This window comes from Anser cygnoides, chromosome 13 (genome assembly GCF_040182565.1).
Source record: "Anser cygnoides isolate HZ-2024a breed goose chromosome 13, Taihu_goose_T2T_genome, whole genome shotgun sequence".
NCBI classification, from domain to species: domain Eukaryota; kingdom Metazoa; phylum Chordata; class Aves; order Anseriformes; family Anatidae; genus Anser; species Anser cygnoides.
Genome location: NC_089885.1, coordinates 6,959,980 through 6,974,420, shown reverse-complemented (window position 1 = coordinate 6,974,420; position 14,441 = coordinate 6,959,980). Strand labels below are relative to the sequence as shown.

The window sequence follows — 14,441 nt, the reverse complement described above, 5'->3', positions numbered from 1 at the left end:
TTTCTTGGAAAGTCAGGCTTCTTTAAGAGGTTGACTGGCTGAGGCCTTTTATATTATTTCAGAAGCAAACTTTGGACCCAAGTGCAAAAGTAGTAAATCAGTTGGATGCAAATCTTCTTGATAGAAGGCAGCTAAACATTCATCATGCGGGATGAAATTAAGTCTTCTGTTAAATATTTACATAGGAAAGCTGCTAGCAAGTTTTTCATTAACTGGAAGATTTGCTAAATGTTTAGTGCTGGCTCTGGAGCCTCTGATCATGCAGATCAGAGGTCTGTATTCCTGGCTTCTGTGTTGATGTGGCATTTTACCTGAGAACGGAGCCAATTACAGCATTTATTGGGGGGGGGGGCTATAGGAGTTTTCCTTAACAGAAAAACATAAAATTGCTTGAAGCTTTCTTTTTTAAATTGTGAATTACTTTCCTTACTGACTCTCTGGTTGTATTATTTGGCGTAGTTGTAACTTTCCCTTCTGTTTTTTTGTTAGTTGTTTGGTTTTTGTTTTTAATTGGGATTGGAAATGTTTCCTCCAAATTCAAAGTTATTCCTTGCACAGTCTTAGCATTGTTAGTGTAACTTGTGGATTTCAGCTCTTGTGCTGGAGACCAGTGACATGTTTTATGTTCTTTGGAAACATAAATCCCTCCTTGCCTCTGACTACTTGCCATGATATATTTAATGTGGTTGTTCAGTCTAATTGAGAAGAATTAATTTCTAGTGACTTAGGGTAGGTTTTAATGCAGTTTGCTGGGGTCAACCTTGGAAATGTTGTTAGCCACACTTAGTTTTGTGACCTACTCTTTTCAATGTATGCTTAAGCAAATCTTCCCTTTAGCCCTCTTAAGAATAAAAGTTAATTGTAGGCAAAAATATCAGTGCTGCTCCTATTTGCTTGTAGGTGAGTCAAAGTAGGGGCAGACTGTAACCTTCAGATATGTGAGCCTGCATAAGATGGTTATTAAGTTTTCACCTTTGTTTTTTTTTTTAAACCAGGTTCCTTAGCAGGTCTGATAGACATTTCTGCCCACTGGATGACAGATTTGAAAGAAGGAGTGTGTTTAGCAGGCTTCTGGTTTAACCATGAACACTGCTGCTGGAAATCCAACACTACCTTTACAGACAGAGACAAGTGTCCCGAATGGAAGAGCTGGTCACAGCTTATTATTGGCCATGGAGAGGTAATGTGTGCCTAGAACTACTTCTGCTGCTGAATGTCCCATTTCCCCAGCCTGTATTGTCTCTTTGTATGATCTGTATGTATATGCCAGAAGTGCTAACTGAAGATATTTCAGTGATGTAAATTCGAATGTTGGGGTCTTTTGAAGGGTGTAAATAAGTTACTTATGTATTTTCCTCAGTGGGGAAGCAAAACATCGACACATTTACAAGCGTACTGCTTTAGTTGTGTTTGAGAGTTACTGCTTGGAGAATGTTTTTGCCCATGAACACTTTAAAGTTCAAGTCCTGTGTTCTGGATAGAACCAAGTTCTGGCAGTTCTATCCAGTGGAGCAGCCAGCTTGACTGGGACAGTATTTGTATAACTTGTTTGCCATTTTATAAAGTGGTCTTTGGAAGTATGGGTGGCTCACATTCCTGTAACCCAGCAAATGTAACTTGTCCTTGGAACTACAGACTTATTATGATCCCTGTTATTTTTGGCTGATGATAACTGTATTTGAGATTACCTGCTATTTCTGTGCACTTGCTTCAGTGTACTGGTTTGACATAATCTCAGCTGAAGTGATACAAATCTGTTAACTTTCTCTGCATTACAGGGGGCTTTTGCATACATTCTCAACTACTTGATGTATGTTATCTGGGCTTTGTTATTCTCACTTCTTGCCGTGTTACTTGTGAAGGGCTTTGCTCCTTATGCCTGTGGCTCAGGAATTCCAGAGGTGAGCAAGAATGAAAGTGATGTTTTTTGTTGTTTTTTTTTTGGGGGGTGGTGGTGTTAGTTTGTTTTAAGGTGGGGTAGGGATCCACCATCCAAAGATTATGCTTGCCTGCTATGGAATAATACTTCCTTATATTCTAGAAATGTATGGTGGCTTAATATATGCTTTTTTGTTTTTGCTCCAAACTTTATTCCTAAAACATGTCTAGTACTTAAGTTTCCACAGAATCCCTTTAAAAACTAAAATAAATTTACTAAAAGTAAATGCAAGGTACAAACAAAAGCGCACCATTTGTGGAAGACTGCAAAAGCAGCATCAGATTATTTTTCAGTAGGAAAAACAGTCCTGAAGGAAGGACTCAAAGGGGCACCTTCTGTAAAGGGCACCTTCTGTCTTTGCACGTAGAGGTATTTTTACTGACTGTATTTTACTTTTGTTAGCTTGGGAGGGACTGTGAAAGCTGTAGGGAAAAGCTGAAAGCAGGTCTGGGAGAGCCTAGTAAAACTGGAGCTCTGACCAGGACTTGAATGAAAGCCTGTAGAGCTCTGTGTGCTTGACTTCCAGATCAAAACTATCTTAAGTGGTTTCATCATTAGAGGCTACTTGGGCAAGTGGACGCTGATCATCAAAACCATTACCTTAGTGTTGGCGGTGTCCTCTGGCCTGAGCTTGGGAAAAGAGGGCCCCCTGGTGCATGTTGCCTGCTGCTGTGGAAATATCTTGTGTCACCTCTTCACCAAGTACAGGAAGAATGAAGCCAAGCGCAGAGAGGTAAAATGATACTGTGTTACTGTTAAACTGTTGAGATAGCATGGGAAAGCTGGTGGGTTTGGTGCTTTGTGATGAATATAAGCTCTTGTTTTGGCATATTCTCGGAGCGTCTCAGTGCGACACTTCTTTGGAGCAAAAGCAATCTCAGTGACGCTGCAGCTTTTCCCCAGCACAGGTAGTCATCTCAGTTGTGAGAGGAACATTCACTGATGCTAGCCCACTGCACACCCAGTTTTGCAAAGTTTGCTTGCATTTGTCATACAGCCTCATAGGCTACATTAAGACTGTTTGAGGGACTTGGACCTAGCTGTAGGAGTAGGCTGAAGGGCTTCACTTTCAGGGACCTGGTGCTGTTGGGAAGGACATGGTGTAAGGACCAATTTAACATCTAATGTGAAGCTCATAAGTGTTTCCTCACGATGTAAGGTTTTTTTTCTGGACAAGTCACTGGAGAATGACTAGTGTGAAATGTGTAGAAGTATTGGCCAACTTATCTTCTGTTAAACACAGCAATGACAGAATCCACACAGTGAGCAGGCAAGGTTTTGGATGTCTTCACAACATCTCTAGTTACGCTATGTTGTTCTCTTCTGAGAAAAGGTACAGACGTGAGGCAGGCAAATGTAGCAAAAGTCATGTTCTGGGAAGTGGAAGTACTGCTGTTCTGTCTTACTAAAGCTTTATCTAGGCTGCAAGCATAGCAAGAAATCAGGTGAAAAAGAACAAGGTAATTGCAATTGATGTCAGTTCTACTGATTTAGGGTTGGAACTGTTTAAATGGTAATGCTTTTTTTAAGTTGTGGATTGCAATAGAATCATTAAGGTTGGAAAAGACCTCCAAGATCATCTAGAATATTTCTTAGGGAATTAACTCAGTCCATTTTTTCCCTGTTGTCTTTAAAACAAGGCAAACATTAGCTTATTCTGCAATCATTGGAGATAAAAACTGTACACATTTCAGTAGACGTCCAACAAAAAAAGGGGAAAGATTTTGAGGGGGGAGCTGAAAATGTGTGACTGACTTCAGTTTCTTTCATAGGTTTTATCAGCAGCTGCAGCTGCTGGTGTGTCTGTAGCTTTTGGTGCACCGATTGGAGGAGTGCTCTTTAGTCTGGAAGAGGTAACACCAGCATTTTTTATTAGCTCTGGTGAGCTGTTTTATTGCAAGAACTGACCCTGCTGGTTTTAAAATACAGTCCACTCATAACTGCTTGGGTGTGGAAAGGAGACTCTGTTGAATACTGATTGGTGGTGTATTTACAAGGTCTGCCAGGCAACCTAAACTTTACTGGGGTTACAGGTAATTCTTATGAATACTGTAGAACTTATTTTGAATGATGTATATATCTGGCTTTAAAATAAACCTGCTGTTTTTCCCTGATCTGTCCATGCTCAGCAACACTGACTGCTCACAGCCACAGCCTCTGTCATTCCATATGTCCACTCTCTCCAGACAGCTCTGTCTCAGAGTACCTCAGAACAAACTTACCTTGCTTATCAAACTCTTTTTCTTACCAAGTAATTTCTAATTCATGTTCTTTTGATCCAGACATGAAACGGATCACCATTTCTGGCTTCAGGGCCTAACTCAGAGAAAGAGTGGGATGGTTCTGCTCAGCTGAGCAATAGTCATGCTCGGCTACTATGGCAAACACCATTGTTTGGCACTTCTGGACCTTGCAGAGCATGAAAGGCAAATACTTCTCTGGTTTCAGCTCATAGGTGATTTGTAGCAACTTTTATTATTTGAATAAATCATCTACGCCTCAGGAATCATAGAGGGCATTTGCTGCAAGCACACACACCAGGATCCATCCTGGTCATTGTAGTCTGTATAGAGGGGACCTCATAATCAAGTCTTGGCTGAAGGGGAAGGTACATCGGTCTCAGTCCTTTCAGTCCTCATTTCACACCAGTCTCAGTCCTTTCTTGTACTTCATACAGTAGTGATGTTACTGGGCACCAATCAGGGTAGTGACAAGTGACTGAGTCTGCTTTGTTTTTCCTTTTTAGGTCAGTTACTATTTTCCTCTCAAGACACTGTGGCGTTCCTTCTTTGCTGCTCTGGTGGCTGCCTTTACTTTGCGCTCCATCAATCCTTTTGGGAACAGCCGCCTGGTTCTCTTCTACGTGGAGTTTCACATGCCATGGCATCTTCTGGAGCTTGTGCCATTCGTCCTCTTGGGAATATTTGGTGGGCTTTGGGGAGCTTTCTTCATTCGCAGCAACATTGCTTGGTGCAGGCGACGTAAGACAACCAAACTTGGTAAATACCCTGTGCTGGAGGTGTTTGTAGTGACTGCCATCACAGCCATCCTGGCCTTCCCTAATGAGTATACCAGAATGAGCACCAGTGAGCTGATCTCAGAACTCTTCAATGACTGTGGGATTTTGGACTCTTCCAAGCTCTGTGAGTATGTGAATGACTTCAACAGCACCAAAGGGGATGACCTGCCAGACCGAGCTGCTGGCCCAGGAGTTTACACAGCCATGTGGCAGCTGGCTTTGGCCCTTATAATGAAAGTCTTCATCACAATCTTCACCTTTGGCATGAAGGTGAGAGTTACCTGTAAAGCAGCTCGTGTTCTTTTCATCTGATGCAGAAACCCTAGGATTTTATCCATTTAAAAAACAGACATGTTTTTCTCCCCAGGCTCTGTTAAGGAGAAGAAACTGTGCTTTGTAGGGGGTGATAGATGGCAATTATTTGTTCCATTGTGAGTAACTGAGGGCGGTAGAAATCTTTTATCCTGTGTGTTGCCACCACACGCAGTCACTGAAGCTGCTAGGTTAGGGATTCATGGCCCATTTTCCAAACATTGAATGCTTCTAAGTTGTCTTTACTTAAGCCTTTTTGATACTTCCATTATATCTCCCCTTTCCTAATTGCAAAGCAATTGAGATATTCATTTGTAAATGCTTATGATAGCTGTTCATTAATCAGGCTGTTTTGCTCTTGTTCAGTGGCGGTCTCCTGAGCTGTGGATGTACTGCCTAGGTCTGAGCTTTCCCTCAGTGAGCTTTATTAGATGGATCCTAAGTGTATCAACCCTGCCCCTCACTCCCTTGAATGGATTGTCCAAAAGAGGTGACCCTACCTCAGAGGTTTGCACCTCCTTGTTGCACTGAGGTTGTCACTGACATTCAAGGGCAATTATCAAAACTGTGAGGAAAAATACACTGTGTAGGAGAAAGCTATATGAAAAATATGTAAAGGGCGCAAGGGGGTGATTCTCTGACTTCAAAGAGTAGGAGCTTTTGAAATCCAGAAAGAGTTGAAGTGCAGAGGTGAAACTTGCTGGCAGTGGCTCTACTGGGTATCACTAATATGCTAATTACAAGCACTCTCACTTTGAAGGATCATGTGTATTTCATAAATAAGTACTCGGTTAGTTGGAAAGGCACAGGGGAGTGTTAGTGGCGTGCAAATGAAACTTTGTTTTATTATTCTGGGAAATAAACTTTGCTTTTTAGGAAAATTTTGCAAAAAAAAAAGTATATTCTATTTCACACTAAACTGTTGTGTGGGTCTTTCTCCTGCTCAGAAAGAAGTAACTGCAAACAATTCATACTCTGTTAGAGAGGTTTTAGAGCATGCTTTGTTTCAGTGAGGACGGCTTTTGGCATACCCAGTGCTGTCCCTTTTTCCATCCAAGGATACAAGATGATGTTCTCCCATCACATCTTTTGGTGCGGGAAGGGCAAAGATGATGGAGCATGGCATCCATACCAGTTTTAACTTTAGGATAACCTCTAAATCAGTCTTGTTTGAACTTCTGTCACTAGTCTTTGAATACTGCCTCCCTGAGAAATGCCTTATTCACTGATGTGTTTTTTCATAGGTCCCTTCAGGGCTCTTCATCCCAAGCATGGCAGTAGGTGCTATAGCAGGAAGATTGCTAGGAGTAGCAATGGAGCAGCTGGCCTTTTACCACCATGACTGGGTCATCTTCAGTGGCTGGTGCAGTCAAGGAGCTGACTGTATCACTCCAGGCCTATATGCAATGGTTGGGGCTGCAGCATGTCTAGGTAAGCAACAGATTTCTTTTGAAGTCCAGGCTGCATGTCTGGGGGTTCGGTCTACTTTGTAGTAGGACATATAATGTGTTTCTTATCCTATTTGCATTCTTTTACCAGCACCAACCTATCATTGGACATGATAGGTTTCCGTGGGAAATCTCCTGAATATGCAGCCAGAACAAATGAGACTGTCCAGGGGCTTCAGATTCCCATGTAGGGAAGCCATGTTGTTAGGAAAATTAATGATAGTAGCCAGAGGATGTCAAGATGCCACTTGTCTTTTTTGCATGGCCTATCATAGGGATCACTCCATACACTGATAAAACAGGTTTACGTGTGTAAGGCCATTTCACAGCATGACAGACTATTCTGCAGCTAGTTCACTTTCTTTTGTGTTTAAGTAACAGGATGACCTTCCCAGCAAACTTTCATTGTGAAATATTTCATTGATATATAGTCTTAAGAAGTAAGTTTTGGACAGACATACCGCATCGCCCATGGATCTCTGTAGTTCAGAAGATGTGCTATCCAAGGACACGTGACTCTAGGGTATTTCTTATGACCTGATTTGAAACTAATATGGCCTTTTAAGGTTGCTTCCTAAAAGGACCCAAAAAAAAAAGTAGCAGAAAGGCCCATAACAAGCATGATATTTTGGAGCAGACAGATGGCTTTAACAGTATGTTCTGTTCATGTTTGGCTTCCACTACAATGCTAAATGTGACGCTTATTTTCTAGCTAGAAGTCCAACAATACAACCTTTTACTGATATAATACGTTGTCTAGATGCATTGGTGTAGGACAGTTGTAGCAACTGTCAGAACAGCTCTACTGGTTGGAAATCCTCCAAAACACATTAATGTCTTCTGCCTTCCTGTGTTCTGTTTGTAGGAGGGGTGACCCGAATGACCGTGTCACTAGTGGTCATTATGTTTGAGCTCACGGGTGGACTGGAATACATAGTTCCTCTGATGGCAGCAGCCATGACCAGCAAGTGGATGGCTGACGCTATCGGGCGGGAAGGCATTTACGATGCCCATATTCGTCTCAACGGCTACCCTTTCTTGGAAGCCAAGGAGGAGTTCTCTCACAAGACACTTGCAATGGATGTAATGAGACCACGGAGGAATGATCCTCCTCTGACTGTCATTACTCAGGACAGCATGACCGTAGAAGATGTTGAGACCATAATCAATGAAACTACGTACAGTGGCTACCCAGTGGTGGTGTCACGGGAGTCCCAAAGACTAGTAGGATTTGTTCTCAGGAGAGACCTCATCATTTCAATCGGTAAGTGCAGGAAGGCAAGATGCTATGTAGATAAATGGTGCAGTTAGAGGCCTTAAATGGCACCAACTGTAAATGACTTAACAAATTTAAACACTCAGTGGTGATGGTGGATATACTTACGGAAGCTTGCATCTCCATCCCCCTGCAGTGTGAGGTTTGCATGTCTTGAGTGTGAAGGGACAGCATGGCTTGTCTATTGTAATTATAATGGCTGTGCTACATGCAAAAGTCTTGTGAAGTATGAGGCTTCTTGTCAGCAAGATCTAAGCCACCTTTTCTTTTGGATGACTCTGCAGAAGGCTTTCTTAACTGTTAATGTCTCAAACCTTATTTTATTTAATTAGAGGAAGAAGTCTGGTTCATGTACTGAATGTTGGGTCACTTCTGAGGTGGCGTTATCAAACCTGTAAATATTGATACTGATGTTTAAGGAGAGTCTTTCCTTTCTCTGCACCACTGAAAGCCATCCCAATTGTTGCTCATTTCACATGTGCTCCAGCATTCTTCTGAGGCAGCTGATGTGTGGTGCTGGCAGAATTTGGTAGACACTGTCCTGGCATCTCTCACGTACGATTTTCGTCTGTGACATGAGAGTTGAGTTCCTTTGGAAACAGCATTGTATTTTACAATTATTAGGGCACAGTTAGGTTCCTCTTCTTCACATATTGCTTAGAAGCCTGTAAGTAATGCTTGCAAACATGAGGCCTGAGTACAAGTTGTGGTCATGTTGTCTCTTGCTGGTTGTGTGAGGCAGTGTTTCTTCTGTTGATGAAGCAGGAGAAATCTGTGTTAGGGTTGAGGGGTACATTGGCATGTAGGTCTTAAAAAAAAAAAAAACACACACACAAAAAAACACACTTGCTCTGTAATGAAGATTGGGTGTAAGGGAGTCGAGATCCATGCTCCGTGCCTGTTTAGTCTGTATAGATTGTATTCAGTTGGACCTCAGGCTCCAAGGATCTATGCTAAGCTTGAGTGAGCTGGAGTTGCTCCCATGCCTACTCACACATTTCCTTACGCCGTCACCAGGCAGAGTCCGTGCAAGCCCTGTGGTGAGCTGGATGGAAGACCTGATCTAGCTGTATACATATCTCAGTCATTGCTCGATTAGCTTCCTGCAGATCGGTCCCCTGTTTTGGCTCTCTGTGGGGACACACAAATGCTGGTGAAAGAGAGCAGGTGAGAGCATGCTTGCTGGAAGGAGGGTGGCAGTTACCTTGGACAGAAGCAGAAAGTGATCACGGAAACAGCATGATTATTAAGGGTTGAACACATCTGAGCTCTGTGGTGTGATCTCCAATGCGTGGTTTAATGTGCTGTCTTAGCTCAAGCTTGATACTTCTCTGTATGGAAAGTTAGAATTTTTGGTCCTGAGCTGGGGTTGTACCATGGCACAATTAGAGTAGTTTCTATAATTAAGTTGCTTGCAGCTATGAAACAACCCTGTGTGTTCCCTCTTTTAAGGTAAATTGTCAGTGTCAGTTTTGCATACAATATATTCTTCTGGAGTATGTAAGTATTGCTTTTCTGATAAGTATCTGGTCAAATGCTTATGACAAAATGTAATGAAATACAGAAGAATTGCACTATCATATTATATCCTTCTGTCATATATCCTTCTGTCAGGCTACTTTGTGGTGTGACTGAATTCTTGGGTTTGCCTTGTTCAAAAAAAAAAAAAGACTTATTTTATTAGTCAGCTACCCTGCACAGGTCCCAGATCAGTGACTGGTAAAAGTACAAATCACTTCACTGCCTGCTTGGGTCATTAGTTACATGTTTTGAGAAACAGTGCAAGTGAAGTGAAGGAATGGACCTCTAAAGCCATTCCAATGTGGCAGAGAGAAAAGGATATGTTCTTCAACTTAAAAAAGGAAAGGTTATTTAATCAAATATTTATTCTTCTAGAAAATGCCCGGAAGAAGCAGGATGGAATTGTGAGCACTTCAATTATTTATTTCACTGACCACTCTCCTCCACTGCCTCCAAGCTTCCCCTCTATGCTGAAACTCAGGAGCATCCTGGATCTCAGTCCTTTTACAGTGACAGACCAAACACCTATGGAAATTGTTGTGGATATATTTCGCAAGCTTGGATTGCGCCAGTGCCTGGTTACTCATAATGGGTAAAAAAAAAAACAAAACAAAACAAAAAAAAAAAAAAACTACCTGTAGATGCAATCTTGGGCCTGAGTCCCAATGGGTAATGCTGGATTAGTTGGTATCTTTGAGCTGTTCAGCTCAACTATAGTAGGAAAACTCCATGCAGGAGAGTAAGATGGCAGTGGGTTTGGAACTTTAAAGGTCCCTTCCAACTCAAACGATTTGATGATTAAACCTCTGCATCTCAGTCAGAACTTCAAGTGAGAGAAGGCCTCCGATATGTAGAACTGAATGTCAGTTAGGGCAAAAAAGTAATCCGGGAAAAAAACAAACAAAAAAACCTGTGAAACCACTGAACCTCTTTCAGTTAAAGGAGTAACATAAATCCTGTAAGGTTAGTGAAATGGTCAGAGACAGCTCCATGTGGTGATGGGTTTGATATCCCTAAAATTGATGGAAAGGGCTCAGCAAATGACCATTGCAAATCTGGTCATGTGTATCATGCCCCCATTTGAACTCATTGCGGTGTCAATTCGGAAGCAGTGAGCTTGGTGAGGTGGGAAGGGACAAGGGTAAAGAATAGAAACAAATGGTCCTTTCCTTGAAGGACCAGACCAAAAAGGGATTCTCTCCCTGTTCTTCACTGTGATGCCATTGGACCAGTTGATCATTTCAGTTTCAGATAAAAAATAGCTTTGTCATACAGTGCTTCCTAACGGAAGTTGGGTTCAACTCCTTAGCACCTATCATGACTGATCAGTTATACTTACGGAAGTGTAGCTGTTGAGACTACCAGCACTTAGAATGCAGTCCTAGACATTTAGGTCGATCTTTTTGGAGAAGGCAGGTGGGTGTTAATAAAAATTGTGTCTTGGTTATAAGTCTTACCTTTTTCAGTATAAGATACTGATAGAGTGTCTGTTTGGGCTTATAAGCACTGTACTTTGCATGGAGTGTCAGCGTTGTGATCCAAACAATACTGGAGCTACTGCAAGGAGTTAAAACTGTCATATGAGAAGCTATGCAAGAGCAAGGATATGTTCCTTGGATGTTGATGCACTGAAAATGTGTTTTAATTTTTCAGGAAGCTACTTGGAATCATTACCAAAAAGGATGTACTAAAGCACATTGCACAGCTGGCTAACCAGGACCCAGATTCTATACTCTTCAATTAATGGCAGACTAGTAAGTGTTGTGTGTTAAACACAAAAGAAACTTTATAGAAGAACCTGGATATTCTTTCCTATTTTTATTGAGACCTTGGAACTAATTTCAGCATTTCCTTTCATGGAGCTGAAGAAGATAATTTTTTTTCTACAAGATAACCAATTGCACTACATAGTCTGTGGAAAATTAATCTTCTTTTTAGAAGAAAAAAAGACTACGTTGCTTTTGTGAAGTTGCATTGGAAAGATTCCATGAAGAAGTAAAAGCAAAATGCTACAGAATTATCTCTCTTCTTTTTACTTTATCTGAATTCTTATTACTAATGTGGGGAGGAAAGACAAGGTGTATACCTTCAGAAATTTTGAAGGCGGATGATTTTTGCACACAGTATTAAAGTGGTGGCGGAAGGATACAGTTGTAACTCAGGGGCAGTGTATTTCCAGTGAGCCAATTAGTGAAAATAAGAACCTTGTACAGTCAAAAAAAAAAAAAAAAAAAAAAACACTTATAAAATTGTCAGGTGGTTCTGTAACTAATTCCATATAAGAGCTCAATTATCCTCAATTATCGATATTGGCTAGCTAAGAATGTTTTGCTGAGAGAAGGAAAAAAAAAATCCCCCAGAAGACCAGTCTTCTTAAGACTTTTCAATTGGGAAAAAGTTTTTGATTAATCTTCTGTGAATGTATTTAATTACTCTCTGATGCTAGCTTGCTAGGAGAATCCCGAGTAGGAGACAGGAAGAGTTAACAGTTGTATTCTTGTCATGCTCTCTTTTTTTAGATATGTGCATAAGGATTTCTTCTTGATTTCTCTTGAGCATGTAATTAAAATTGCACAGACTGAATCCTAAAGCTCTGGCTTTACTGCACTTCTAAGTAAAGTCTGATCATATTAGTTATTGTGCAACTGACCTCTTCCTTAATCAGCAGTGTCTTATGTTGCTGAGGATGTCTTAATGGAGACTCGTGGGCCCAGAATGTTTACATGGATACATTTTTTGTGTTCCCTGCTACTCTCTTCAGCCCTGCACCAAACTCAGGCTCGGATCCTGGCTCTAGGATTGAGAACACTGCCACTTTATGTATGTTTGCCACTCGATGTCTCGTTTCACTAACTATGCAATAAGAACCCTGCCTGACAACTGTCAGCAACGTAACTTGTTCCTGAGAGTTGCTCCGTTCCAAGTCTGTGCTCCTTGAATCCCTGTTCCAATTAATTTTCTGTTAATAAAAATGTGACAGTTAACTGGAATTTTGAACGTATATAAATTCCTTTTGGAGATCAGTGTTATTATGGCTTCTGTCTAAAGCAGACTTCATTTGTTGTCTGTGGCTGAGGCTCGTCAACGGAAACAGCTCCCTTTCACTTCTGGTTCACCACCATCAGCGCAGGAGGGGGCCCAGGGCCATCTGGCTGGCAGGAGCTGACCCGTTGAGTAATGTCTGTGACAAATGAGTAGGGGCCCGTACTCTGCTTCCTGATGGACAAACCTCCAGCCGCTAAGCAGGCGTTGCACTCTGCACAGCCGCAGCCACCACAGTACCAACCTCCCTCACCCTGGCTGAAGTACCTGCAAGATGAGGTGCAGTGCCAGGAGGTGATGGGTTGTCAATATGAGGCTGCTGCTTCTGTGCAGGATAAACTTCTGTGGCCAAATGGGGCTCCTGACTAGAGATGGCTAGAGATTTTCTCAGTCTTAGGCTCTCTTAAATATAAATATATTCCTCATTGTACTTGGAACAAAAGCCAGCTTATTTCTTTTTTCAAAGCCATCCACCATTAAGTACCCGTTGCCACTACTTTAACATGGTAGTGAGGTGATATCTACCACTTGAGTTCTCGTATGGCCTAAAGCTGAATCAAGCCAAGATGTTAACAATGGATGAAATATCTTATGTTTATAAAGCAAATGCCACAACTTTGTGGTGTTTTTGTACGGCAGCAAATGGTTTTTGAGTCATCTTAGACTCGAAACAAGGCCTACCGTGTGCCCATAAGGTGCTCGCAACTTGAAATGCTTTGCGTTCTCTCTCTGCTGACTGTCAGCAGGCTGTCTGGTGGTGGCAGAAGCTGTGCATTTAAATGCTTTTGCCCTGCTCTGAGAGGGTTGTCCCCCACTTGCCAGTAAGAAGGATGCTCTGTGAGCCTGGGTCTGAGAACAGGGAAGAAGCCTCCTCTTTTCCTTGCAGGCTTCCTGCAGAGGATATCTGCACTGAAGGAGGCTAGGGGTGCCCGTTGCATGCTGTTCAGAAAGCTTTGTTCTCTTCGGCACGCGTGGGACACCAGGAAGACGTAAGCTTCTGTTTTGTGCCCTTTTTTTGCTTACTTTGCAATATGCAGGGAGTCTCTAGCTTGAAAAATAAAGACTGTTATAATTAGATCTGCAGTACGTGACAGCTTATTTCTCTAACAGTCATTAACATGTAATGCTGGACTCGGTCACTGTGGTAGGTGCCCTTATCAGAGAAGGGAAAGGGAGGGACTGCTTGTGGGAAGGCTGCAATAGCCTTAGTCCAGCATGTCAGGTAATTGCAAGAGGTGCCGACAGGAAAACCCAGTCGCAAGCTGGAGTGTCACAGCTGGCTCGTGCCCTGCGTCCAAAGGAGAAGCTCTTGGGGAAATCGGCAGGTCAGAGAGAGCAACCTTTCAGAGCAGACCACAGCCAGTCTGTTGTGTGGGGGCGGGAGCATGAAGCTGCAAAATTAATTTTAGGATTTCTGAAAGTAGTGTTGTGGGTAGAAGGGGACAAAGAGCCATCAATGTGCCTATCACACGGCTTCCTGGTATGGAGGAATTGTCCTCAAAAGGTTGGCCTGAGAAAATCATACACAGGAAGATGAGTGTGTGAGAAAACACAGGATTTGTGGGAAAGTCTGGTAGAGTTTTAGAGAAGTTGAGTCCTTGATGGAGGCAGGGTTTCAAGTCCTCACAATGCCAAACCAAACATGATTAAGATGGGCAAATAAAAAAAGTTTTGCAATAGTAAAAGGCCTTTATTTGCAAGCTTCTGAAGAGGAACTTTCCTCTTACTTGAACACATTTCTCCACTCCTGCATCTTTTTAGTGTGAAAACAGATTTTTTTGGTGAACAAGAATACAGTTTAGTGAATGGAGGTCTGGTACATGTGGGTAAGGTGAAAATAGAAGCTCAGAGTGATTTCATAGCTGCTCTGTGAGTGAAAACCTG

At 42.0% G+C, this 14,441-nt stretch overlaps 1 protein-coding gene across 10 annotated transcripts in view; it reads left to right on the top strand.

The window, feature by feature from the left end:
* The window catches only part of LOC106037710 (H(+)/Cl(-) exchange transporter 5), a 50,430-nt gene extending 36,801 nt beyond the window's left edge, over nucleotides 1-13,629 (top strand). For 8 of the 10 annotated variants that reach the window (XM_067005098.1, XM_048080548.2, XM_048080577.2 and 5 more), the window contains 9 exons: nucleotides 996-1,180; nucleotides 1,779-1,901; nucleotides 2,466-2,672; nucleotides 3,712-3,792; nucleotides 4,686-5,228; nucleotides 6,515-6,701; nucleotides 7,584-7,982; nucleotides 9,891-10,107; nucleotides 11,169-13,629. In XM_067005098.1, coding sequence (XP_066861199.1) covers nucleotides 996-1,180; nucleotides 1,779-1,901; nucleotides 2,466-2,672; nucleotides 3,712-3,792; nucleotides 4,686-5,228; nucleotides 6,515-6,701; nucleotides 7,584-7,982; nucleotides 9,891-10,107; nucleotides 11,169-11,259 — 2,033 coding nt within the window. In that variant the 3' untranslated portion in view covers nucleotides 11,260-13,629. Of the gene's footprint in view, nucleotides 1-995; nucleotides 1,181-1,778; nucleotides 1,902-2,465; nucleotides 2,673-3,711; nucleotides 3,793-4,685; nucleotides 5,229-6,514; nucleotides 6,702-7,583; nucleotides 7,983-9,011; nucleotides 9,162-9,890; nucleotides 10,108-11,168 lie in introns of those variants that run through there. The other 2 variants (XR_007169606.2, XM_067005095.1) reach the window with 2 other exon arrangements.
* Nucleotides 13,630-14,441: the final 812 nt, after the last annotated feature.